The following is a 27265-nucleotide window of genomic DNA, read 5'->3' on the forward strand; positions in this document are numbered from 1 at the left end:
GCTCCAAAATCTGAAACATTCCAAAATCCAAAAGTTTTTGAGTGACAGCATGATGCTCAAAGGAAATGCTCCAATGAACATTTCTGATTAGGAATGCTCAACCAGTAAATAAAATGAAAGTATTCCAAAAAATTCAAAAATAATCCAAAATATTAAAATTTTCTGGTCCTAAGCATTTTGGATAAGGAACACTCAACTTGTAGCTACAATATAAATGAGTAAATAAGTACCACTGCAGTATTTGTAATTTTGCATCACTAAAAAAGAATAATATTGCAATTATTCTTCTTAGATACTACCAAAGAACAGCCAAAATATCTTAGTTATAGAAACTAATGGAATTCTAAAGTCCTGTTTGAATTATGCAGAAGATTTTCATTACCTAAGACCCCACATTTCCTGGACTTTTTTTTTTTTTTTGAGATGGAGTCTCGCTCTGTCGCCCAGGCTGGAGTGCAGTGGCACGATCTCTGCTCACTGCAAGCTCTGCCTCCCGGGTTCACGCCATTCTCCTGCCTCAGCCTCCCGAATGGCTGGGATTACAGGCATGCACCATGACGCCTGGCCAATTTTTATATTTTTAGTAGAGATGGGGTTTCACCATGTTGGCCAGGCTAATCTCGAACTCCTGACCTCAGGTGATTCGCCCGCCTCGGCCTCCCAAAGTGCTAGGATTACAGGTGTGAGCCACCGTGCCTGGCCCATTTCCTGGACTTTCATATCTGAAACTACTGACATCTAACAACATAAGAAAGCTTTCTACTTATACAACAACAAAGACTCCCATCCATAGTCAGAGACAAGAGAAGCAAGCCAACTGGAGTGCCAATTAGTGGAAAAGTTTCTTTTAAAAAGTAACAGACAAGGCTGAGTGTGATGGCTCATGCCTGTAATCCCAGCACTTTAGGAGGCCAAGGCAGAATGACTGCTTGAGCCCAGGAGTTTAAGATCAGCTTGGGCAACATAAAGAGACCCTGTATCCACACACAAAAAAATTAGCTGGGCTTGGTGGCACACACCTGTAGTCCCAGCTACTCTGGAGGCTAAGATAGGATGCTCACTTGAGCCCAGGAGTTTGAGGTTACTGTGCTATGACAGCACCACTATACTCCAGCCTGGGCAACAGAGCGAGACCCATCTCAAAAAAAAAGAAAGAAAGAAAAGAGAGCATAGCTAACATTCACACTTAGATTTTAAGTTTCTTAAATTAATGCCAAAACCAAACATCTCAGTATAGAAGAGTGGCTGGCAAGTTCAGGGAGGGATATCAAGGACAAATATGGTACTTGAACACCACAATTACATTTTTCCTTTTCTTTTTTTCTTTTAAGAGTCAGAGTCTCACTCTGTTGCTCAGACTGCAGTGGTGCAGTGACATGATCATAGCTCACTGTAACCTTGAATTCCCAGGCTCAAGTGATCCCAAGTAGCTGGAACAACAAGTGTGCACCACCATGTCAGGCTAATTTTTTTATTTTTATTTTCTTAGAGACAAGATCTTGCTATATTGCCCAGGTTGATCTCAAACTCCTGGCCTCAAGTGATCCTCAGCCTCCTGAGTTCCTGCCTGGCAATTTTTCCTTTTCTTAAACAGTACCACTGCCATCAATATTAGTTTTTATTTATAGTTTACTAGTACATACTACCACAGAAATTTATGGTGAACATTCATACTTAAAAGTTAACTAAGGTAACAAAGAATTATAAATCATGCTACTATAAAGACACATGCACACGTATGTTTATTGCGGCACTATTCACAATAACAAAGACTTCAAACCAACCCAAATGTCCATCAATAATAGACTGGATAAAGATAATGTGGCACATATACACCATGGAATATACTATGCAGCCATGAAAAAGGATGAGTTCATGTCCTTTGCAGAGACATGGATGAAGATGGAAACCATCATTCTCAGCAAACTATCACAAGGACAGAAAACCAAACACTGCATGCTCTCACTCATAAGTAGGAGTTGAACAATGAGAACACATGGACACAGGGAGGGGAACATCACACACTGGGGCCTGTTGGGGGGTGGAGGGTTAGGGGAGGAATAGTGTTAGGAGAAATATCTAATGTAAATGACGAGTTGATGGGTGCAGCAAACCAACATGGCACATGTATACCTATGTAACAAACCTGCATGTTGTGCACATGTACCCTAGAACTTAAAGTATAAATATAAAAAAAAAAAGTTAACTGAGGTAAGCAGGTATTTCTTTAGGAAAGATATACAAATGAACAATAAGCACAAGAAAAGATGCTCAATATTATTTGTCATCAAGTAAATGTAAATCAAAACCACAATAAGATACTACTTTATATCTAATTATGATGGCTATAACCAAAAATTCAGATGATATCAACCGTTGGCAAGGATATATAGAAATCAGGGCTCTCACACATTCCTGGTGGTAATGTAAAATGCAAAATAGTCTGGGAGTTCCTAAAATGGTTAAAAATAGAGTTACCATATGACTCAACAATTCTACTGTTAAGTATATACCCAAGAGAAAGAAAAATACATACACACAAAAACTTGTCCATCGGGCCAGGCGTAGTGGCTTACACCTGTAATCCTAGCACTTTGAGAGGCTGAGGCAGGCAGACTGCTTGAGCCCAGGAGTTTAAGACCAGCCTGGGCAACATGGCAAAACCCCATCTCTACCAAAAATATAAAAATTAGCCAGGCGTCATGGCACGTGCCTGTGGTCCCAGCTACATGGGGGGCTGAGGTGGGAGGATCGCTTGAACCCAGGAAGTCGAGGCTGCAGTGAGCCAAGATTGTGCCACTGCACTCCAGCCTGGATGACAGAGCGAGACCCCGTCTCCAAAAAAGACAGAAAGAAAAATTTGTCCGTTAATGTTCACAGCACACAGCGCATTATTCATGCCAAAAATAGAAAACACCTAAATGTCAATCAACAGATGAATGGATGAATAAAATGTGGTATATGCATACAAGGGAATATTATTCAGTAAAAAAAAAAAAAAAGAACAAAGTAATGCATGTTACAGTATGCATGAGCCTTGAAAACATTTAAACTAACTGAAACATGCCAGTCACCAATGACCACATATGCTATAATTCCATTTATATGAAATGTCCAGAATAGGTAAATCTATTGAGACAGGAAGATTAGTGGTTTCCTAGGGCTGGGGTTGGAGGAGAGGGAGAAGGGAGTGACTCCTAATGGGCAACAGCTTTCCTTCTGAGGTAATGAAAAGTCACAGTAAAAAGATCAGTGGTTACACGGGAAGAGGGGATGACTAGAGGAAGCACAGAGGAATTGTGGGGAGGAGAGAAGCAATTTTTTATTGTGGTAAAATACACATAATGTAAAATTTACAATCTTAACTTTTGTTTAGAAAGAGACAAGGTCTCACTCTGTTGCCCAGGCTGAACTCAAATTCCTGAACTCAAGTGATCCTCTCACCTCACCCTCAAGAGTAGCTGGGACTATTGCGCACACCGCCAAGCCTACCTTTTTTAAGAGCTGGGGTCTTGTTATGTTGCCCAGGCTGAAGTACGGTGGCTATTAACAGGCACAATTATGGCACACTACAGCCTCAAACTGCAGGCCTCAAATGGTCCTCCCACCTCAGCCTCCTAAGTAGCTGGGACAACATGCATATGCCACCATGCTTGGCTCTTCCATTTTTAAGTGTACAGTTCAGTGGTCCTGGGATACATTCATACTGTTGTACAACCATCACCACCAACCATCTCCAGAATTCTTTTTATCTTGCAAAACTGAAACTCTATACCCATTAAATGATAACCCCATTCCTGCCAACCCCTATTCCCTGGCAACCATCATTCTACTTCCTTCTTTCCAATTTTGACTACTGTAGGTACCTCACGTAAACAGAGTTGTACAATATTTGTCCTTTTCTGACCTGTTTGTTTCACTTAACATGATGTCCTCAAGAGTCATCCATGTTTTATAGAATGTGTCAGAATTTCCTTCAAGGCTGAATAATATTCAATGTATAACAAATTTTGTTTATCCATTTATCTGCTGATGAACAAGTGGGTTGCTTCCATTTTTTAGCTATTGTCAATAATGCTGCTATACACACAGGTGGACAAATATCTCTTTAAGACCCTACTTTTGGCTAGGCGTGGTAGCTCATGCTTGTAATTCCAGCACTTTGGGAGGCCAAGGCGGGTGGATAACTTGAGGTCAGGAGTTCAAGACTAGCCTGGCCAATATGGTGAAACCCCATCTCTACTAAAGATACAAAAATTAGCCAGGTATGGTGGTGCACACCTGTAGTTCCAGCTACTCTGGAGGCTGAGGCAGGAGAATAGCTTGAATCTGGGAGGCGGAGGTTACAGTGAGCAAGATCGCACCACTGCATTGCAGTCTGGGCGACAGAGCTAGACTCCATCTCAAGGAGATGGAGGACACAAGGAGGACACAAACAAATGGAAGAATATTCCATGCTCATGGATAGGAAGAATCAGTATCAGGAAAATGGCCATACTGCCCAAAGTAATTTATAGATTCAATGCCATCCCCATCAAGCTACCAATGACTTTCTTCACAGAATTGGAAAAAACTACTTCAAAGTTCATATGGAACCAAAAAAAGAGCCCACACAGCCAAGACAATCCTAAGCAAAAAGAACAAAGCTGGAGGCATGACGCTACCTGACCTCAAATTATACTACAAGGCTACAGTAACCAAAACAGCATGGTACTGGTACCAAAACAGAGATATAGACCAATGGAACAGAACAGAGGCCTCAGAAATAACACCACACATCTGCAACCATCTGATCTTTGACAAACCTGACAAAAACAAGAAATGGGGAAAGGATTCCCTATTCAATAAATGGTGCTGGGAAAACTGGCTAGTCACATGTAGAAAGTTGAAACTGGATCCCTTCCTTACACCTTATACAAAAATTAATCCGAGATGGATTAAAGACTTAAATGTTAGATCTAAAACCATAAAAACTCTTGAAGAAAACCTAGGCAATACCTTTCAGGACATAGGCACGGGCAAAGACTTCATGACTAAAACACCAAAAGCAATGGCAACAAAAGCCAAAATAGACAAAGGGGATCTAATTAAACTAAAGAGCTTCTGCATGGCAAAAGAAACTACAATCAGAGTGAACAGACAACCTACAGAACGGGAGAAAATTTTTGCAATCTACTCATCTGACTAAGGCTAATATCCAGAAGCTACAAAGAAACAAATTTACAAGAAAAAAAAACAAACAACTCCATCAAAAAGTGGGCAAAGGATATGAACACATACTTCTCAAAAGAAGACATTTATGCAGCCAACAGACACATGAAAAAATGCTCATCATCACTGGTCATCAGAGAAATGCAAATCAAAACCACAATGAGATACTATCTCACGCCAGTTGGAATGGCAATCATTAAAAAGTCAGGAAACAACAGGTGCTGGAGAGGATGTGGAGAAATAGGAACACTTTTACACTGCTGGTGGGACCGTAAATTAGTTTAACTATTGTGGAAGACACTGTGGCGATTCCTCAAGGATCTAGAACTAGAATTACCATTTGACCCAGCCATCCCATTACTGGGTATATACCCAAAGGATTATAAATCATGCTACTATAAAGACATATGCACACATATGTTTACTGTGGCACTATTCACAATAGCAAAGACTTGGAACCAACCCAAATGTCCATCCATGATGGACTGGATAAAGAAAATGTGGCACATATATACCATGGAATACTATGCAGCCATCCAAAAGGATGAGTTCATGTCCTTTGCAGGGACATGGATGAAGCTGGAAACCATCACTCTGAGCAAACTATCACAAGGACAGAAAACCAAACACCACATGTTCTCACTCACAGGTGGGAATTGAATAATGAGATCACTTGGACACAAGGCGGTGAACATCACACACCGGGGCCTGTTGGGGGGTGGGAGGCTGGGGGAGGGATAGCATTAGGAGAAATACATAATGTATATGATGAGTTGATAGGTGCAGCAAACCAACATGGCACATGCATACCTATGTATCAAACCTGCATGTTGTGCACATGTACCCTAGAACTTAAAGTATAATAATAAAAAAGAACCCCCCCCCCGAAAAAAGAGACAACCCTCATGACACTGAAACAGGGCCTCCTGAAGGGTAACATTCTCTCAGAGCAAAATAGAAAAACCTGACCACATAAAATGAAACCATGACATGCATAATTCTCTCAGCCTTAGTTTGAGAGGAACAGAAAAAGTTTCCCCTGATGATTTTTAGCCTCAAACTTCTACTTATTTAGCTATGTAGCCTAAATCTTATGACTATTGTGGCCCTGAGAAACACCCAAGTCAAAATTATTGCTTATATGGATTCTGGGTTGGTATCATCCCCAAGGTACCTGACAGAAGTAATAGAAATCATTTCTGGAGGAACACATGTTATACTCAAGCCTCAATGGTTCCTGCAGATAAATTTAAAGTAACATGAACTACTGATTAAAAATCACTAAACCCACAAGTAAATAGCTCACATCTTGAATGACAGCAATAACATCAAACTAGGTATTTAAGTTATTAGGTAATAATTTAATAATTATGTTTAATATGTTTAAAGACTGCTATTGAAAGTATGATTAAAGAACAAGAAATTGACTGTTTGGAAAAGAACAAAATAGAACTTGTAGAAAAGAAAACAACATATTATGATTGAAATTGGAAACATGTCAAACAACCAATTAACATAATTTATCATAAAATTTATTGAAAAAATCTGTAAAAAGAAAACAGAACACAGTAGAGAAATACAAATAATGAATGTTTTATTCATGTGGAGGATAGAGCAAGAAGATCCAACAAACATGTAACTGGGATTCCAGAGACATATAATAGAAACATAGAGGCAATTTTCAGAATACAAATATTGTGTTTAGTAAATAGTATACCAGATTTAAGGTTCCTATATTGAATAAGCATAAATTAGAGAAAATTGTACATATCTTTATAATTACAAGGAGAAGATCAGTATGTACTGTAGCTACTCAGTAAATCTTTGTTCAAAACCCTACTTTCAATTCTTTGGGTATATGCTCAGAAGTGAAATTGCTGAATCATACGTTTAAGTTTTGGAGAAACCACCACACTGCTTTCCACAGCACAGTAGCATTTTACATTCCTACCAAAAGTGCACAAGGGTTTCAATTTCTTCACATCCTTGCCAACACCATTTATTTTCTGTTGTTCTCATGGTAGCCACCCTTATGGGTATGAAGTAGGCCACAGGGGATTTTTAGGGTAGTGAAACTATTCTACATGATCTTGGAATCTTGGATTCATGGCATTATGCACTTGTCAAAACCTACAGAACTTCACGGCATGAAGAATGAAAGTTAATGTATGCAAGTTTAAAAAATCATTTAGGTCACAGAATCTCAGGAAAGAATGTAAAATGTGATAGGAGAATCTGTTTTACAAATATATGAAACAAACTCACTGAAGGGCATGAGAAAAGGTGATGTAAGTAACTCTGGAAACGAAGAGCCTAAAACCAAATGCAAAGGAACTGCACATAATCACTGTACTCCAGTTGACAGAGTTGTTTCCCACAGGGATATGGGTTAACAACTCTGGTACTGCAATATATATATACTGGAAATAAACTATTAAGCAAATGGATGGCAGGCAGAGAAAATCACTGGAGTAGGAATTTACAGATAAGCAAGGAAGGAGGCTAGAAAGATAGATGTGGTAATGGATTAGATTTGGAGGCATCAGTGAGAACTCAGATTTAATACAGATGGTTACATAAGGAAATATTTATAAATGTGTACACAGACGGTCCCCAACTTATGGTTTTTCAACTTTACAACTGGTTAATTGGAACACAACTCCATCCTAAGGAGCATCTTATACACAGGTTAATATACAAACATGTATTTTTTGTTAAGCTAAGAGGTCCTAAAAGAAATGATACAGCAGTAGCAATGAGCATACCCAGCACCCAGATCTGTTTCTAACACTATTCTACAACAAAATGAACCAGGGCTCTTTGAAGAAATGGCTTATTCTAGGTTTGGGGCAGGAAATGCACAAAATGAGCCTGGATCACATATCTTACAGTCCCAGAAAGTAAGGAAGCGCTTTAAAAGAAAATCCTTATTGATGGCAGTGTGTTAAAAGGACACAAAAGCCAACCGAAAGAGCTCAAACGGTCAAAAGCTGAAATAATCTGAGCAAAAAAACTAATGAAGTAGTCTTGGATTATAACCCAAAGTACAAAGCAAATATCCATCAGTTCATACTGATATAAATAAATGATTGATGAATAAATAGATGGAGGAGAAAATACAAATCTCCTGTGCAAAAGAACTCTAAATAAATTATGTAGATACTCTATCATAAAGGAGGGGAGCATAACTCCCCTCTCCTTCAGTTTTCGCTATACACAGTGACTTCCTTCCAGAGTACAGTATAGAAAAAGGAGGAAAAAAAATTCAGTGGAAAAATCTGATAAACACTACTTTAGCCAGGTGACCAAGATCAATGCCAAAAGTGATAAAATCCTGTGGATAACAGACACCCTTGAAATGATGTGATGTAAATGGCATATGGTCTTCCTCCCCAAAACCCATTAACTCCAGTCTAATCATGAAAAAACATCGGACATTTTCCAATAGAGGGGTATCCTACAATATGCTTGACCAGTACTCCTCAAAATTTTCAAGGTTATCAAAAACAAGGGAAGTCTGAGAAAATGTTACTGCCAAGTGTCTAAGGAGATATACAACTAAATGTAATATGGAACAAAAAAAGGGGTATTAGGTAAAAACTAAGGAAACCTTAATAAACTGTGGCCTTTAGTTAATAATAATGTATCAATATTGGTTCATTAGTTATAACAAATGTACCATACTAATGTAGGATGTTAATAATAGGAGAAACTGGGGCAGAAGGAATAATAAATATCTGCTCAATTTCTAAGTAAATCTAAAAGTGTTCTAAAAAATAAAGTCTATCAATTTAAAAAAAAAAGTAACTCCAGGCCGATGGCCTCTTATTCTCTGTAGACAAATTTATAGCTTGGTATTATATTTAGGTGACTAAGAGATTTGGGTTAAATATAGATCTTTGTTTCCAACATCCAGGGAAATCTTCTACTCACAAAATAAATTTCTGGCCTCTTGTTTCATGACTCTTTCCTCAGTCCCTAAAGTATCTTCTCATCTGTCTTGAGTCAGGTCAACTCCACCATGCACTGCCCATCAATTCTGGATACTTGCTCAAAACACCCTTCCATTCTGGCAGGTGATGTCAGCATGGCATGATGTGTGACAAGTAAGAAGTGGTCCATAGAGTCCAGCTAAGACACACGAGTCCTTCACTAACAGGCCTCTTAAAATGATGGTGGGCTTTGTGAGATCCCTTAAGATGTCATCTCTTCTTAAAATGTCAGATCAGTTACTTGCATTATTATCCTTTTCTTAAGTCCCATGTAATAATTCAAATATCCACATATTTGTTTTCCCTCTACAAAGCCATCATTAATTCCTTGGAGACAGAGATCTTATATTCCACGCTTTGGCATACCTTATACCTATTCCTCTTCTTCCTAACAGAATCCTAATTTTGTTCAGGTACAATGCACCCAGCTCGGGAGAGTGAGAATAAGGGAGATGTTTTCTGTAGGGTTTCTAGAAAAGCTTTTGCATTTGTGATAAAGAGGCAAACACTGTTGATGTTGTTCCCTGCTTTTTTCTTTTGCGCCTTAAATACAAACACGATGGTTAGAACTGCAACTATCACCTTATAACTACAAAGGAAAGTCCAAAACAATTGCACATATGCTGACTCTGAGAGTGTTGATCTCGTGAACCCACGCCAGTGATGGCCTACCTCCAAATTTCTTGTTACATAAGACAAGCTATTTGTTTAAGCACCTGATTAAAAAAAAATTCAAACTGTGCTCCCAACACCATAAACAGCAATGGTATATGTGACATCAACACTTCTACTTGCTTCTACCCTGGAAAGACTCTGCATACCTCCTGGGCCTTCACAAAAGGACTGGAAAAGAAAAAGGGATCTGAACGCTCCAGCGTAAACTAACAAGCAAAATTCCTTTAAAAGGATCAAAAACTTCAAACAATCCAAACTCTAAATATACACGCAGAGCATATCAGAGCTCAGTATGCCCTAATTTTAACAGACATCTTTCCAGAGTCCTGGAATCATAAAATACTTGAGGAAAGCCTCTAACATGAAAGACAGAAACCAAAACCGACAAAGAAAAAAATGCAAACTTGGAGGTTACAGATATTATGCAAAGATAAAACTAAACATAACAAAAAACCTATTTTTATTTTTAATTGACAAGTAAAAATTATATATATTTATGATATAAAACTATTCTTACAGCAATTTTCAAGTATACATTATTAACTGTAGTCAGCATGATGTACAATAGATCTCTTTAACTTATTCTTCCTGCATAACTGAAAGTTTAAGTCTTTTGACAAACATCTCCCCACTTCTCCCCACACCCAGCCTCTGGTTATGACCATTTTGCTCTGTTCCTATGAGTTCAACTTTTCTACACTCCACATGTAAGTGAGATTATGTGATATTTGTCTTTCTGTGCCTGGCTTATTTCACTTAACATGAAATCCTCCAGGTTCATCCATGTTATCGTAAATAACCGGATTTCCTTTTTTACCTGTGACACATCCCACAGGAGATCCTGAAAACATGTGCCTGGGATTTCCTTCTTTTTAAGAACTGAGTAGTATTCCACTGTGAAAACATATATTTTCTTTAGCCATTCATCCACTGATGGACATTTACATTGCCTCCCGTTTCAGTCTCATTTGTGCTGCTAAAAGAAAGTATCTGAGACTGGGTAATTTATAAAGAACAGAAATTTATTTGTCATTGTTCTGGAGGTTGGGAAGTCCAAAATCAAGGTGCCAGGAAAACTGGTATCTGGTGAAGGGTGCTCTCTGCTTCCAAGATAGCGCCTTGGTGCTATGTCCTCACACACCAAAAGGGCAAATAGGAATGAAAAGTGTGAACTCTCTCCTTCAAGTCCTTTTATAAGGGCTGTAATCCCATCCATGAAGGCAGAGCCCTTACAGACTAATCACTTCTTAAAGGCCCCACTGCTTAAAACAGATTGAGCATCCCAAATCTGAAAATCCAAAATCGGAAATGTTCCAAAACCTTTTGAGTGCCAACATGATGCTCAAAGGAAATGCTCATTGGAGCAGTTCAGGTTTTGGATTTTCAGATTTTGGATGCTCAATTGATAAGTATAATGCCAATATTTCAATATCCCCCCCCAAAAACACACAAACACACACACACACACAAATCTGAAATCCAAAACACTTCTGGTCTTCTCCAACCATTTCAGAGAAGGGGCACTTAATGTGTACTCTTGTATTACAGATTAAGCTTCAACTTGTATTTTGGAGGGGACACAAACATTCAAATCATAGCAATCCCGTATCTTGACTAGTGTGAATAATGTTGCAAAGAAAGTGGATGCAGGTATCTCTTCACCATACTGATTTCCTATCCTTTGGATAAATACACAGAAGTGGGATGCTAGGCCATATGGCAATTCTATTTTTAATTTTTTGAGGAACTGTCATGTTGTTTTCCATAATGGCTGCACTAATTTACATTCCCATCAACAATGTACAAGGGTTCCCTTTTCTTCACATCCTCACCAACATTTATCTTTCCTTTTTTTAGTAATAGTCCTATAACAGGTGTAAAGTGGTATCTCATCGGGGCTTTAATTTGCATTTCCCTGATGATCAGAGATGTTGAGCATTTTTTCATATACATGTTGGCCAATTACATGTCTTCTTTCCAGAAATTTATGCTCAGGTCCTCAGCCCATTTTTTTAATCAAGTTGTTTTCTTGCTAGAGTTGTCTGAGTTCCTTACATATTTTGAGTATTAACCCCTTTTCAGACCCATAGTTTACAAATATAGTAGTCCCCCCTTATCCACAGAGGATACATTCTGTTCTTCTTTCTTTTGTGAGACAGAGTCTCTCTCACTGTGTCGCCCAGGCTGAGTGCAGTGGCGTGATTTCAGCTCACTGTAACCTCCACCTCCTGGGTTCAAACAATTCTTGGAGTAGCTGGGATTACAGGTGCATGCCACCACACCTGGCTAATTTCTGTATTTTTAGTGGAGACGGGGTTTTGTCATGTTGCCTAGGCTGGCCTCATATCCCTGGCCTCAAGTGATCCACCCACCTTGGCCTCCCAAAGTGCTGGGATTACAGGCGTGAGCCACCATGCTCAGCCCACAGAGGATACACTGTAAGACTCCCAGTGGATGCCTAAAACCTTGTGTAGTACCAAAGTCTATATGGGTCTATATTGTTTTTCCTATACTTCTATACTTGCCATAAAGTTCAATTTATAAATTAAGCACAGTAAGAGATTAACAACAATACTAATAATAAAAGAGAACAATTAGAACAATAAATAGTAATAAAAGTTATGTGAATGTTTATTTCTGAAAATTTCCATTTAATATTTTCAGACCACAGTTGACCACAAAAAGCAAAACTGAAGGGTGGATTACTGTAATATTCTTCCATTCCATGGGCTGTCTTTTCACTCTGTTGATTGCTTCCTTTGTTGTGTAGAAGCTTTTTAGCTTGATGTAATCCCTCTTGTCCATTTTGCTTTTGTTGCCTGTGTTTTTGGAGTCATAACTAAAAAATCTCTGCCCAGATCAATGTCATGGAACTATATTTTCTTCTAGTATTTTTACAGTTTCAGGTCCTATGTTTACGTCTTTAAGCCATTTTAAGTTGATTTTTGTATATGGTGTGACATGAAGGTCTAGTTTCATTCTTCTGGGCTGGGCACGGTAGCTCATGCCTGTAATCCCAACACTTTGAGAGGCTGGGGCAGGAGGATCACTTGGGCCTAGAAGTTCAAGACCAGCTTGGGCAACACAGTAAGACCCCATCTCTATCTAAAAACAAAAAATTCATTCTTCTGCATGTGGATATCCAGTTTTCCTCCTCAAAAACCTGTCTTTGATCTATAAAAAGAACTAAGAGAAGATATTGCTCCAAGATACTAGTAGAAGATGCTATTTTAAAATTACATTCAGAAAACAAAACCAAAAAAACACAGCTCTTAGAAATCAAAATAGCAAAAATTAAAAACTTAATATAAGAAATTCCTGTTTCCGGCCGGGCGTCATGGCTCACGCCTGTAATCCCAGCACTCTGGGAGGCTGAGGCGGCAGATCATGAGGTCAGGAGATCGAGACCATCCTGGTTAGCACGGTGAAACCCTGTCTCTACTAAAAACTCAAAAAATTAGCCGGGCGTGGTGGCGGGCGCCTGTAGTCCCAGCTACTTGGGAGGCTGAGGCAGGAGAATGGTGTGAACCCAGGAGGCGGAGCTTGTAGTGAGCCAAGACTGTGCCACTGCACTCCAGCCTGGGCAACAGAGTGTGACTCCATCTCAAAAAATAATTAATAATAATAATAATAATAATAATAATAAATCAAATAAAAAATAAATAAAATAAAAATAAATAAAAATAAATTCCTGTTTCCAGTAATGGTGGGCTAAGTTATCTGGGTCAACTATCACTATTTAACTTAATAAAAAATCTGGATAAAATATATTTCAAAATTTTTAAATCATCAAAGATAAGCCAAGAAATGTGAAGTAAAAAGGAGAATCCAGAAAGGTAAAAGAGCACATAAGCTACTCTTGCCCTGAGGATGTTTGCCAATCCTGAAAAATTAGAATCACTGTTTTGCTAGTCTAGCAAGAGATACAGGGGAAAAAAATCAAAATCCAACAACCACACAAGGGAACTGCACATTTTAAAACCAGTTTAAGGTAGTCCCAGACCAGTAATGACCCCAAGCAAATGGCAGAAGAAAATACAAATTCTATACATAAAATAGAACATTGCAACTAACCACGGAAGGATGATTCTCACAGATATCAAGGAAGAAGATGCAAAATGGAAGAAAACAGATGTTAAAAAGGAAGAAGATGCAAAAGAGTACTTATCATATGGTATCATTTATATGAAATTTTAAAACCTACAAAAGTAATCAATGGTGATACAATTCAGAATAGTGGTTGGAGGTCAGACGCAGTGGCTCACACTTGTAATCCCCAGTGCTTTGGGAGGCTGAGGCAGATGGATCACTTGAGCCCAGAAGATCCCAGCCTGGGCAATGTGGCTAAACGCTATCTCTACAAAAAATACAAATATTAGCTGGGTGTGGTGGCAAGAACCTGTAGTCCTGCTACTCAGGAGGCTGAGGATGGAGGATCACCTGAGCCAGGGAGGTCGAGGCTGCAGTAAGCTGTGATGGCACCACTGCACTCCAGCCTGGGCTATGGAAGTGAGACCCTGTCTCAAAAAAGATAAGAAAGAAAAGCAATTGGCATATATTAAGCACTCAAATTTGTTGAATCAATAGAGAGATTCAGTGGCTTGTCATCCCCTGTAAATACTCCCCCAAAAGCAACGATTTTTTTTTTTTTTTTTGAGACAGGGTCTTGCTCTATCACCCAAGCTAAAGTGCAGAGGCAGATACCAGCTCACCGCAGCCTCGACTCCTGGGCTCAGGTGATCCTCCCGCCTCAGCCTCCTGAGTAGCTGGGACTACAGGTGCCCACCACCACGCCCAGCTTATTTTTGCTTTTTTTTTTTTTTTTGGTAGAGAAGGGGTTTCACCATCTTGCCCAGGCTGGTTTCTCTGGGTTCAAGAGCTCCACCCACCTTGGTCTCCCAAAGTGCTGGAATTACAAGCATGAGCAGCTGCACCAGGCTCCTTTTCTATAAATTGGGTGTGCAGCAAGGACACAGCAAAAACAAAACAGATATCCTTTACTCCCTAAAAACAACAAAATTATGATGTGCCAAAAATAGAAAAATCTCACTCTATACACTGATTCTTTTCAAACTATAACAAGTATACAAATACTAGTATTTCCCATCTTTCATGAGATATTTGTAAAGTCTGCTGATTAGTTATCTATCAAGAACTTAAGGAAAAAATGCCCCAATTGCCAAACGTGAATAACTAATTTGGATTCAACACGGACACTTTACATACACTTTTATCCTTGTTATTATAGATTTTTTTTCTTGGGCTCCATACAGATTATAAATGCTGACTCCCACATTACAAAAAGCAGTCAGACATTATTTTTCCTTGGAGATAGTGTCTCATTATATTGCCCAGGCTGGACTCATTCCTGGGCTCAAGCAATCTTCCTGCCTCAACCTCCCAAACAGTTGAGACTAGAGGGGTGTACCCCCATGCCCAGGTAGATAACATCTCACAATGCCCGACAGCATCCCCCTATAGTATAAAAGAGGTTTCAAAGAACTAGTCAATGAAAATTCTGTAAAACCAATCATAGAAGTTAATACAACTTATTTTGGGAAAAAAAGGAAAATGCTGAAAGGCACAGATGACAATATTAAAATTATCTGTAACACTAATAGATTATTTTTATTATTTTTAAAGCACAATTTGCAGTTTTAAAGCATTTATCATTGTCATCAATTAGAAGGTGATATTTCAAATATTCTAAAATATTTTCTTATTAGAATACTCTTAGTACATAAATCAGCTCATGAAACTAGGAATTAAAGCAGAAGAGTGGGGATCTAAACTAACTGCATTTTTCCCAGTGAACACCCTCTCACCTCCAGAAAAAGCACTGATATTTAAACTGATATAGAAGTAAAAATATAGTTGTCCACCAGCATTGGTATTCGCCATGGATGCTCAAGTCCCTTACAAAATGGCATGTGGCATAGGGCCAGGCACAGTGGCTCATGCCTGTAATCCCAGTACTTTGGGAGGCTGAGGGAGGAAAGTCACTTGAGGCCAGGAGTTCACGACCAGACTGAGCAATACAGCGAGACCTTGTCTCTACAAAAAATACATTAGCTGGGTATGGTGGCACATGCCTGGAGTCCTAGCTACTTGAGAGGCTGACGCAGGAGGATCGCTTGAGCCCAGGAGTTTGAGGCTGCGGTGAGCTATGATTGTGCCACTGCACTCCAGCAAAATAAACAGGCCAGGTGGGGTGGCTCACGCCGCTAATCCCAGCACTCTGGGAGGCCGAGGCGGGTGGACCACGAGGTCAGGAGATCGAGACCATCCTGGATAACATGGGGAAATCCCGTCTCTACTAAAAATACAAAAAATTAGCCAGGCGTGGTGGTGGGCGCCTGTAGTCTCTGCTACTCGGAAGGCTGAGGCAGGAGAATGGCATGAACCCATGAGGCGGAGCTTGCAGTGAGCCAAGATCACGCCACTGCACTCCAGCCTAGGTGACAGAGCAAGCCTCTGTCTCAAAAAATAAATAAATAAAAATAAAACAGCACAGTATATGCACATAACCCACATAACCTACACACATCGTCCCACATATTTTAAGTCATCTCTAGATTGCTTATACCTAATACAATGTAAATGATATGTGTAAATAGTTGTTATGCTGTATTGTTTTTAGATCTGTATTATTTTTATTGTTGTATGATTGTTTTAATTAGTATTTCCAGTCCACGGTTGGTTGAATCCACAGACGTGGAAATCAAATGATATGGAGGGCCTACAGTATACAGTCACAGATAAAGGGAAAATAAAAAACAATATAAACGAGCTGTAGTAATAATATATATTTAAAAATAAAACTAATTTCAAATTAGTAACATATTATTAAAGGAAATAACATCCTTCAAATATTCTTGCAGGGGCGCTAAAATAAATACACTTTCATCTTCTAAAACCCAGAAGTATTCCCCTCCTGCCACCAAAGTATTCAGAAGCAAGAGGTAATCCCTTCTACCAATAAACTAAGATTTCCTTCTGTGAATTTTTAAATGGTCTGAAAAGTGGTTTGATTATATACAAATGCGTAACTACACACACACACAGACACACCCATACACACACACAAGAGGTTCATGAATCAAGCAATCAGCCAGACCAACCTCTTTGCCTGCCTGGTTCCAGTCTACCCTTCATCACTACTTTCAGACATTCTGCACTCAAATTCAAGTCAAATGCAACACTAGACTCAGGTCAGTCCAACAAACATTTATTAAAGACCCTACTAATGTCAGGCTAATCCAGGCAGGATACAGCAATGAATCAGACAATGAATAAGCAATGAGTAAGACACAATATCTGCCCTCTAGGAACCTGTCAGGAACCCCCACCTGCATAACCCTTCTTATTCCAAAACCTAGGTCAAATGACAGAGTCTTCCTAAAGATTTTCCTGTGATATCTAGAATGAAAAGTCACTTTTCACAGCCCTAAAGTCCATCTATTACTTTCTACTTGTTTTAGGGTTGCTTTGAGGCTCATGCTGATATCTAATTGATTCTTTTAGTATGCCCCACAAAGCCTAGCTTAGTGCTGAAGCCATAATACGCATGAAATAAACATCTGTTGAATGAACAAGCATCAGTCCTGTTTATGTGTTTCAGGTGTATTAGATAGACAAGGCCTGAACTGAAATATGGAACGGCTTTCACATTCTATAAAACAAAACCTTTACATAACCTTTCCTACCAGTTTTTAATATTCTATAGATATATTCCCCAAGACAGATTTTTTTTGCTATTGAAGTGAAAATGTTTAAAGATTGAAGATTATTAAATAAGACGGCACTTGTTGATATACACGGAAGGTATTTGACATTTATAAGCCATTACTATTTCTCTTACTATTTCCTCTCTACAAACTAGCTGACAGAGGAAAAAGTTGGTAGAAGAGGTTTTTTTAAAGTTTCCAGCCAAAATCATATTTTATAGGTTTATAGGGTGGGGGAAGGAGAAAGAGCAAATATTTTAAGAAAAAGGCAAAGAAAGCAAGCAAATGGAAGTAAATGGAGTATAAGTGGCTATGCAAAGGAGATATTGGTTAGAGGCAGCTCTCTAGCTTCCAACTTATTATAGTCATTATGGAATGGTGACATAAACAGATATCTTGATACCTCTCACTCATCCTCCTTAACTAATAGCAATAACGTCTGTAATACAATGTTGAACACAACAATTTCTACCAACAAAAGGGAATGTAAGATATTTAAGTATTTATACCATGACAATTTCCCTAAGATTTGAATACACAAGAAATAACTATAATAACCGTAATATAAGGTGGTAGTCCCATAAGAAAGACAATATCCAGAATGGGTAGTCTGGAGGCATGGGGTTGATAGGAATTGGTCAACAGAGGGCATTCTGGGCAGTGGTATCAATGTAGGGAAGTATTTTGGAGTTTACAGTAAAGTTATATCATCTCAAAGCAACTCTACCTTTTGTCAGGGCAGGGCCAATATCATAAGCCTTCATAAATCTCACCAAACATAACAGTGCTTCCCAAATAATAGACACAAAATTATTGTATTTTTAAAACAAAACTGAATTCCTACAGCAGTTTCAGGGCCTTTCATTTACTTTTGGAGAAGCAATTCAGTTTACATTAATAATGAATTTTCTTTGTCAACCTCCTCTAGACAAGCACCCTCCAAAAAATGTGAAGTAAAATTAAAGTCAATATTATAGACAGTCCCAGCTTCTTGAGAGCTTAAGGAAGGACGATTGTGGAGCACAGAGTTCAAGACTGGCCTGAGAATATAGCAAGACCCCATCTCTAAAAATATACATATATATTACAGATATGGTCTAACCAGTAGACTATGAGACCCAATACCTTTGTTACAGATAAATCTATTAATGTGGCCTAAGATTTCACCAATTATTTAGGCAGTCACATTACCAAGCTATCAATCAAGTAAATTCACCAGAAATTACCTGTAGGTCTTTTCTTCCCCATCCTTTTACCATTTTACTTGACAAAAATGTTTAACCCAAGCAGTAAAACTTAACTTTATAATTTTGGTTTCAGCTTTAGACTTTCTTGAGCTGTTATCTAGATCACCCAACCTATCATCATCTACAAAGGCCTTCAGAACCCTAAAGATACACTTGCTAATTAGTAATCAATACTCTGGGTAATGCAATCAACTATTAATGCAATTGGGCAAAACATGCATGATCACCTACAAGCACTGTTTTGGTCAGTGAAAACAAAGATGAATCCAGCCTTTCTACACTCAAGGACAATCTAGTCACTTACAATGTAAATTTAAGTGCTATATAAAGTGTTATGAAGCCAAGATAATAAAGCATTAAAAGGTTAACACTGAGGATAATACATAAATTATCCACCTAATCTATCACTCAACCCACATTTTTCAGTTTCTTCCAAAAAGATATAAGCTTTGTCAAATGCATTTAGTTAATAATATGATGAAGGCCGGGTACGGTGGCTCACGCCTGTAAACCCAGCACTTTGAGAGGCCAAGGCGGGCGGATCACAAGGTCAGGAGTTCAAGACCAGCCTGGTCAACATGGTGAAAACCTGTTTCTACTAAAAATACAAAAATCAGTCGGGCATGGTGGTGTGCACCTGAAATCCCAGCTACTCAGGGGGCTGAGGTGGGAGAATGGCTTGAACCAGGGAGGCTGAGGTTGCAGTGACCCGAGATCGCACCACTGCACTCCAGGCTAGGCAACAGAAGAGACTCCATCTCAAAAATAATAATAATATAAATAATATGATGAAAATAACAATGGCTTTTAAATTACACATTCTTAAACTAAGGGCCAAAGATTATATCGACCAGGAAATTAAGGCATAAAAAAGATTTATATGCACTTATAAATTAAATCAGATATTTGAATCCATCTTCTAACTACCAGACTTGTCCAGCATTTTCCTTGGGTAGCAAATTTTTCAGTAAATCATATGAATGTGAGGTGCTCAGCCATATTTTTCATATTTATACACACATTCACAACCCATACACAGATTTTTTTCTGTCGAACTTTAACTAGGTCCTCAAAAACTAAAAACCTATTTCTTAATAAGTAAAACTTATTTACTAAACATAGGTCTTTCCCAATCTCTAATGTCCCTATCTGTTAAAAAAAAAAAAAAAAAAAAAAGCTAGTAATTTCAAAATCTGTGCTTTGTGAAATTATTAATTCATATTTGGCTATCTGATCCATCCATTCTTGCTATGTAATAAACAAATGAACACAATAAGCAATGCCTAAGATGCTACCGCGCATCCTGAAGAAGTGAAGACAGTATCATCTCTTTCTTTGGTATTACCCAGAATACAATGCAAAACTGTGACTGTAGTATATATTCACTAACTTATTTACTCATTTGGAACACTAGAAATCCCTGTAAGCACAGCTCAAATTTATTACAAGTTAATTCATATCCCCTAACAACTACGCGACCAAAGTCTGACACGATCCACTCAGCACATCACTATAAAAGTCCCCCAAAGTCAGTATTAGAGCCGTTCTATTGAATTCCTTTTTTTCTCAAATTTAACATAAGACTTAAGAAGCATTAAAATAGCAATAAAAATTCCAATGATTGTTACAAGAAACAGACTCAGGTTTAAGTGCATGGCTACGTATCATTTTTCTGTAACAACATATTCTCAATAATTAACTCTTTGGGACAGTAATGTGATTCTAAATATGAAATAATAGGAGAACTGGTTTCTAAATCCAAAATTTCGAGAGAATTTCCCAACCTCAAATTCCTCAATGGCAAGAGCACAGTACAGGTGTTTGTATTACATTACAATCCATTAGAAGTACAATCCTTTTTCAAAACTGAGAACAGTAAAAAGAGGAAGCATACTCAAATTTTTCTAAGGTTTCTTCTAGTCCCAACAATAGTCCTCTACACCAAGTTCTGCTTATCTAAGTTTCAGACACCAAGTTGATATTAGTTCACTCTACATTACTTAGTTTCTAATAAATGTTTTCCTCAAATCCTCAAACTAAAAATCTTAAAATATGGAGATGTATTAAATGTTGAGAAAAATTAAAAATCTTTTTTCAGAATTTCCAAAGGACACAAAGCAAATTTTAGTTAGAACAAAAATTCCCATCTCTTCTACAGTTTATCTTTTCAGATTGCTGAGAAACTCTTTAAATGCTGAAAGTAACCAAATTACAGGAGACAGTAGAGGAATGGAATCGTTTCCTTACGTAGTACCATAAGTTTAAAAAAAAAACTTTTAAAATCACATTTTATTATTCACTAAAATGTTTTTCCTTAAAACTGTTATTCTTTAGTGTGATACAAAGTGAATTTTTTAAAAATCTTAAGAGTTAAATCTAAATAACATGCCTCCACTGTTTTCCTATGTTTGCTTTTTAAAAGTATTCTACTTACATTTTAGTTTCCTTTGAAGCACAAGTCATTTAAGTAGGTAAAAGTTAAAATATTTTGTAATTATAAAAACGAATGAATGCACTCTGGTAGGCATGAAAAAATTAAAAAATTGAAAAATTGAAAATAAAACTATACCCATTTCCTTTCATTGATAATTCACTATAATCAATTATAGAATGCACAAAGTGTAAGGGAAAAAGGTCAATAATGCCTGAGAAACTAACCAATGTAAAAGAATTAAACTTTACGTAATTCATTTACCATGCAATCCTCCCCAATATAAGAACAATTAATGCTATCTAAGAAACGGAATGAAGGGGCTCCTAAGGTATTTTCTCTTGGGTGGTGTGTTTACAGACTGGGTAAGCACTTGTACAGAATGTTGCACAAGAGATTCCTGGCTGGCTAAGTAAAGCATTCACTAGATGGACTCTAAAGTCTCACAGTTCTAAGATTCCCAATCTATGAGTAGACGTGAAAAATAAGAAAACATTTTGCCTTTCAATTAACCCGTTGGCTTTCACTCCCACCCTAGCTGGGCACACACATACTCAAAAGTTATTTCTCCCCTTTCTCTGCAGTGATTTCACGAGATCCTCGCGAACAAAAGGCACGGAAAACAGGCACAGGTGGAATAAAAAGGGGAGTGGCTGAGGCCAGGCGGCTCTCGGGACAGCGCCCCCACGCCCCCAGTTCCCCCGGCCGCACCTGAGAAATCACTGCCCTCCACACCTCGACCCTTCCGCGCCGGCGCCAGGAGCAAATTCTCCGACCTATTACCCTCCGCCCGTACCTTGGCCAGACACTGGGCATTGTCTGGAGCCTCCTGTGCCAAAGAAAGGCAAGGAGGAAAGGAAAGGAGAGAACGAAGGAGAAAGAACAAGTGAGAATAAAGAACGGAAAGGGAAGTAAAGCAACAGGGAAACTGTACGTTCCTTTTGGTAAAATTAGCTTCCTCATCGATCACTCGATTTAATTCAGCCCCCAAAACCAACCCACCAGCCCAAAGGCTGCAGCCGGGGGTGGCCAAACCGGAGTCCCTCGAAGCTGTGCCCGCCCGAACCACTGAGGCAGGGAGAGGGAAATGGGCGTGTGGGCTGGGCCTGGCTGGCCCGAGGCCGGGCTCCGAACAAAGCCGCCTGGGTCCCCATACCTGGGACGAGGGCTCTGGGCGGCGCCGCCCTAGACGGGCGACGCCCTAGCCCCGCGGACCTGGCCCGGGCGAGGAATCGCGGCCGGTCCCCTCCCCGCCCTCGAACAGCGCCCCTTGGGGACAATGGGCCCCCTCCCCCGCCTCCGGGAGGAGAGATACAAAGGGAGAGAGGAGCCGCCGGGCGCGAAGCCAGGCGTCGGGAAAAGTGAAGGTGGAGGAGGGAGAAGGAACAAGAGGGGATCACGGCGGACGCAGGAGCCCGCGGGCTGCTCCCCCGGCCGTCCCGGGCGCCGCCCGAGCCGCACCACGGCGGCAAAGGCGGGAGCACGGACTAGCGGCCCCCTAGACCCCCGGCCGAGAAGGGAAGAGGAGTCTGCACACAAAGACGAGCGGGACCCTCACCCTCCGCCAGCGCCGGACCGAGGACGGCGGTGCGCGCTTTCACCGCCGAAGGTCCGCGGCGCCCGCCCAACCCGCGCTTCTCAGGGGCCGGGGTCCGTGCGGGGCGCCCCTCTCCCCCACTCACCCACAGCTCCGTGCCCCAGCTCATGGCGGAACTTTCTGGCCGTCTGGCGGTGCCGCTGGCCGTCAGTCTGTCGGCTCCACAGTCTGTCGGCTCCACAGTCTGTCCGACCTCTCACTCGCTGGCCGGCGGGCTAGCAGCTCAGCGGGTCTACCTCGAAAGGTGCCGCCACCGCCGGGCTCCCCAGTGAGTGAGAAAGACGCGACTGGAGAAGCCTCCGCCGCCGCCGCGTCCCCGCCTCCCCGCGCTGGGCGGGAGGGGGCCGGGGCCGAGGGGAGGCGGAACGCGGCGCGGGGAGGGGGCGGGGCGCAGTGCATCCTGGGATCGGGGAGGACCTGGGCTAGCCTGGCCACCGCCGGCGGGGTCCCCAAGCGGGCACCTGGTCACCCTCGCCGGCCCCTCTCGCTGGTCGAGTCTCCTCCTGCAGGCACCCCGGAGCTTGGACTGCCCCCACTCCGCTGCCACTCGGACCCCTGTTTCCAAGATAGAAAGGGAGAGAAGGGAAAAGACCCCCACCGCCGCTATTATCTCATTCCTCCTCTGCGCTGAGCCCCTTTACATGAGGCAATTTTAGTTACCTGCCTTTCCTGCCTCTTGTCTCCTCCACTCGGGAGAAACCTTGACAGGGAAGCGTCATCCAAATCCTAGAGTTTAGACTGAGGAGAGTTGTGTTTTATTTTTTTAAATCTTGATGCTTAAGGTGATCTCTCCTTTCAAGCCTGATGCTTTGGCATGACGATTCTTGGGAACCACCAAAATGTGCACAAGTTGAACAGCAAATGTGAAGGCAACATGTCCCCGATTCTGTCTTTAATTAAATATTTTAATTTTATAAATTCTGTCAGGAAATTATAAAAAGAGGCAGCTCTTCCAGTAATCATTTAGGGATGTTGCCAGCGCAAGAGATGGAAGACGTGGACAAATGTGAGCCGAGCTGTCACCTGCGGAAGATGAGAAGGCAGCTTGCCCCATGTCTGGAATGGGCACCTCGTGGGTGAGGGTTGGATGGGAGCCAGATTTTTCTCTGGTAGTGTAAACAGCTTATTCGGAACTTCAGATCTCTTTCACCTCCCAGTATCGGAACCTTGGAGGCAGGTCCACTACTTCCTTTTTTCTCTATGGAGCTACTTCCTGGCCTATCTCCATGGAAAGGCTGTTAGCTAGTTTGGCTGGTGCTACTAGATATCAAGTACGCTGAGCAACTCCCTAACATATGCTTTAGTATTAATAGCTTGTCTCCTAAAGCAAGCAAGCGCACACACACACACTTCAAAGCAGTCAACTAGTAGAGTACTCCTCAGTGCGTCATGACAGCTGGGTGTTTTAGGAAGCTCTCCCAACGGGTTCTTTGTCAGCATCGAAACTCCTCCCCTACCTGGCCTGCACAGGTGTTCCAACCTCTTCCGCTTAATCCGTATTCTTTTGCCTAGCTGCGCTCCCTCTTGGAGTTGAGGCCAACAGCCTGAGTTCGCCTGACAGTCCAGTTGCTAATCTTCCTAAATTCTCTGCTGTCCTTTTCTGAGGCCACTTTAAGCATACAAATGCCCTCTTCCAAGTGGGTTATAGCCAATTTTTAAATGCTTAAGTTTGTACCATGCAGTGAAAAGCCTGTGAAGGATTGAACAACACTTTCTAACATTTTTCTACATTGCCTCTATTCCAAAATAATTTCTTCGTTTATTTATGTCACCTAACACTGTTAACCGCCTCTCCTATCACTTCCTATCACTCCCTAGAATCATGAATGTATTTTGCAATTGCAAGTAACATGAATTAGTAAGGGGAAATGGATTTTTTTTTTTTTTTGAGACGGCGTTTCACTCTCTCACCCAGCCTGGAGTGCAGTGGCGCGATCTCTGCTCACTGCAACCTCCACCCCCCCAGGTTCAAGCAATTCTCCTGCCTCAACCTCCCTAGTAGCTAGGATTACAGGCGCCTGCCACCACGCCCAGCTAAATTTTGTGTTTTTAGTGGAGACAGGTTTTCACCATGTTGGCCGGTCTGGTCTCGAACTCCTGATCTCAAATGATCTGCCCCCCTCAGCCTCTCAAAGTGCTGGGATTATAGGCGTGAGCCACTGCGCCCAGCCGGGAAATGGATTTATTAAATGAGTGTCTCATTATTTAGCACCACAGCAATACCAAGATTTATTATATCTAAGTATTGTCATAAAAGCTAAGACCTATAGAATATAATTTAAACCGAAGTTAAAGGATTTATCTTTTTTTTTTTTTCTGAAAAAGAGTCTTGCTTTGTTGCCCAGCAGTGCAGTAGTGCCATCTGGGCTCACTGCAACCTTCACCTTTCCAGCTCAAGCAATTCACCTGCCTTAGCCTCCCAAGTAGCTGGGATTACAGGTGCTCACCACCACACCTGGCTAATTTTTTGGATTTTTTTGTAAAGATGGGGTTTTGCCATTGGTGCCCAGGCTGGTCTTGAACCCCTGGGCTCAAGAGATCCAACCCCCTCAGCCTCCCAAAGTTTTGGGATTACAGGCCGGGAGCCACCACGCCCAGCGAGGATTTCCCTTTAAAGTAAAATAATCTACTGTTCACATTAAAATTTTCAACCGTGCTGTTTATGTAATTTCCCAATTGAACATAAAGCTCACCTCCTACATGAAGATTTTTTCTTCTTCCAAGGTTCTGAAGCAGGATTCCACAATTAAAACAATTCATTTCTCTTCAAAAAGCTAAATTTGGGGGCATCAAGGGTTTTCTTATTTGTTTTTGTTTTGAGACAAGGTCTCCTAATGTCCTGGAGACGTTAGGAGTGGCTGGAGTGCAGTGGCACCATCATAGCTCACTGCAGCCTTGACCTCCCAGACTCAAGTGATCCTCCCACCTCAGCCTCCTGAGTGGCTAGGACCACAGGCACACAATCACACCTGGCTAATTTTATTTATGTATTTATTTTTATTTATTTATTTATTTTTGTAGAGACAGAGGTCTCACAATGTTGCCCAGGTTGGTCTCAAATTCCTGGACTCAAGTGATCCTCCTACCTCAGCCTCCCAAAGTGCTGGGATTACAGGAGTGAGCCACTGCACCCAGCCCTGCATCAAGTTGTAATATTCAAATTTAAATAAAATTTCTGTTACCCTCCATTACTATAAAATTTTTAATATAATTCATATTACCACCTTAAATAATCTCTTCTAAAGAATTATTTGTAATTTATAAAATTCTTTCATGACATTAAAAGTCACTGGTTCAACGATGTTTAAGCAAAAACAATTAAAAAGTGAAAACTTTCACAATAAAGAAATAAATGTTTAGTGTTATACTTTGTTAAAAAATAATAAAGATTAATCAGATTTCAAAGTATTTCCTATCAGAACAAATCCTCTCTAAAATAGCATATAGGCATTTTAGCCAACAAACATGCAGATATTTTACATACACATGGTCACATACACAAATGTATATTATCAGTATGGCAGTTTATAAGACGTTTATGATTTTTCACATAATCAAAATCATTTTGGCATTAAATTATTTTTACAGATAACTTATTCTTTATAGACTCATGACAAGGCATCTTGTAAGCAGTTCAAGCACAGAATTTTTATCTCTAAAAATGTTAAAACTGGCCAGGTACAGTGGCTCATGCCCGTAATCCTAGCACTTTGGAAGCCTGAGGTGGGAGGATTGCTTGAGGTCAATAGTTTAAGACCAACGCAGCCAACATAGCAAGACCCCATCTCTTATGTTAAAAAATTAAAGTAAATTAAATTTAAAATGTTAAAACATAACTTTCAGAATCGTGAAAGAAATATCTCTTTATTATAGTAGAAATCTAATATTAATTTATTCCAGATGCTACCTCTATATCATAATCTGAATAATTAAATGTAAAAATCTTCAAACCAATTATACTTTTTTGCTACTTGACCTATCTTGGCAATCAATCACCACATAGTTTCAATTTCATATTACATAATTTATAAGGTAATAATACTAAGAAACAAGAGAATGATATTGTTCTATTTTCTCCATATACAATGAAGCTGCTCTACAAGTAAACTTGAAAGGGCTTAAATTACAAAGGTGCTTTAGCAATTTAAACAATTATTACAATGTATCTTTTTATTATGAAAAATAACTTATTGAATGCATTTTCTTTTCAGGCATATCATAGAACTCTGGTCTATAATAATCCATTAAAGTGTTATGTTTTCTTTTGCATATATTATCATGTAGCAATTCAAATGCAAATTCCTTTTATAATTTCTTTATGTTATAAACATTTAGCTAATGCCCTTTCTGGCTTCAAATATTCCCTTCATGAATCCTTTATTAAG

At 40.0% G+C, this 27265-nt stretch overlaps 1 protein-coding gene and 1 long non-coding RNA gene across 5 annotated transcripts in view; one reads left to right on the forward strand and one right to left on the reverse strand.

Moving 5' to 3' along the window:
- The window catches only part of LOC129524957 (uncharacterized), a 67296-nt gene extending 44754 nt beyond the window's left edge, over nt 1-22542 (forward strand). Inside the window, exon 3 of the long non-coding RNA XR_010130410.1 lies at nt 21868-22542. This is a non-coding gene — a long non-coding RNA (uncharacterized lncRNA). The remainder of the gene's footprint in view (nt 1-21867) is intronic.
- The window catches only part of FNBP1L (formin binding protein 1 like), a 111887-nt gene extending 88630 nt beyond the window's left edge, over nt 1-23257 (reverse strand). Inside the window, exon 1 of one of the 4 annotated variants that reach the window (XM_063696899.1) lies at nt 22966-23227. In XM_063696899.1, coding sequence (XP_063552969.1) covers nt 22966-22989 — 24 coding nt within the window. In that variant the 5' untranslated portion in view covers nt 22990-23227. Of the gene's footprint in view, nt 1-22965 lie in introns of all 4 variants that reach the window. The other 3 variants (XM_004026155.5, XM_019031084.4, XM_019031263.4) reach the window with 3 other exon arrangements.
- Nucleotides 23258-27265: the final 4008 nt, after the last annotated feature.

The sequence above is a fragment of the Gorilla gorilla genome, chromosome 1 (genome assembly GCF_029281585.2).
Source record: "Gorilla gorilla gorilla isolate KB3781 chromosome 1, NHGRI_mGorGor1-v2.1_pri, whole genome shotgun sequence".
NCBI classification, from domain to species: domain Eukaryota; kingdom Metazoa; phylum Chordata; class Mammalia; order Primates; family Hominidae; genus Gorilla; species Gorilla gorilla.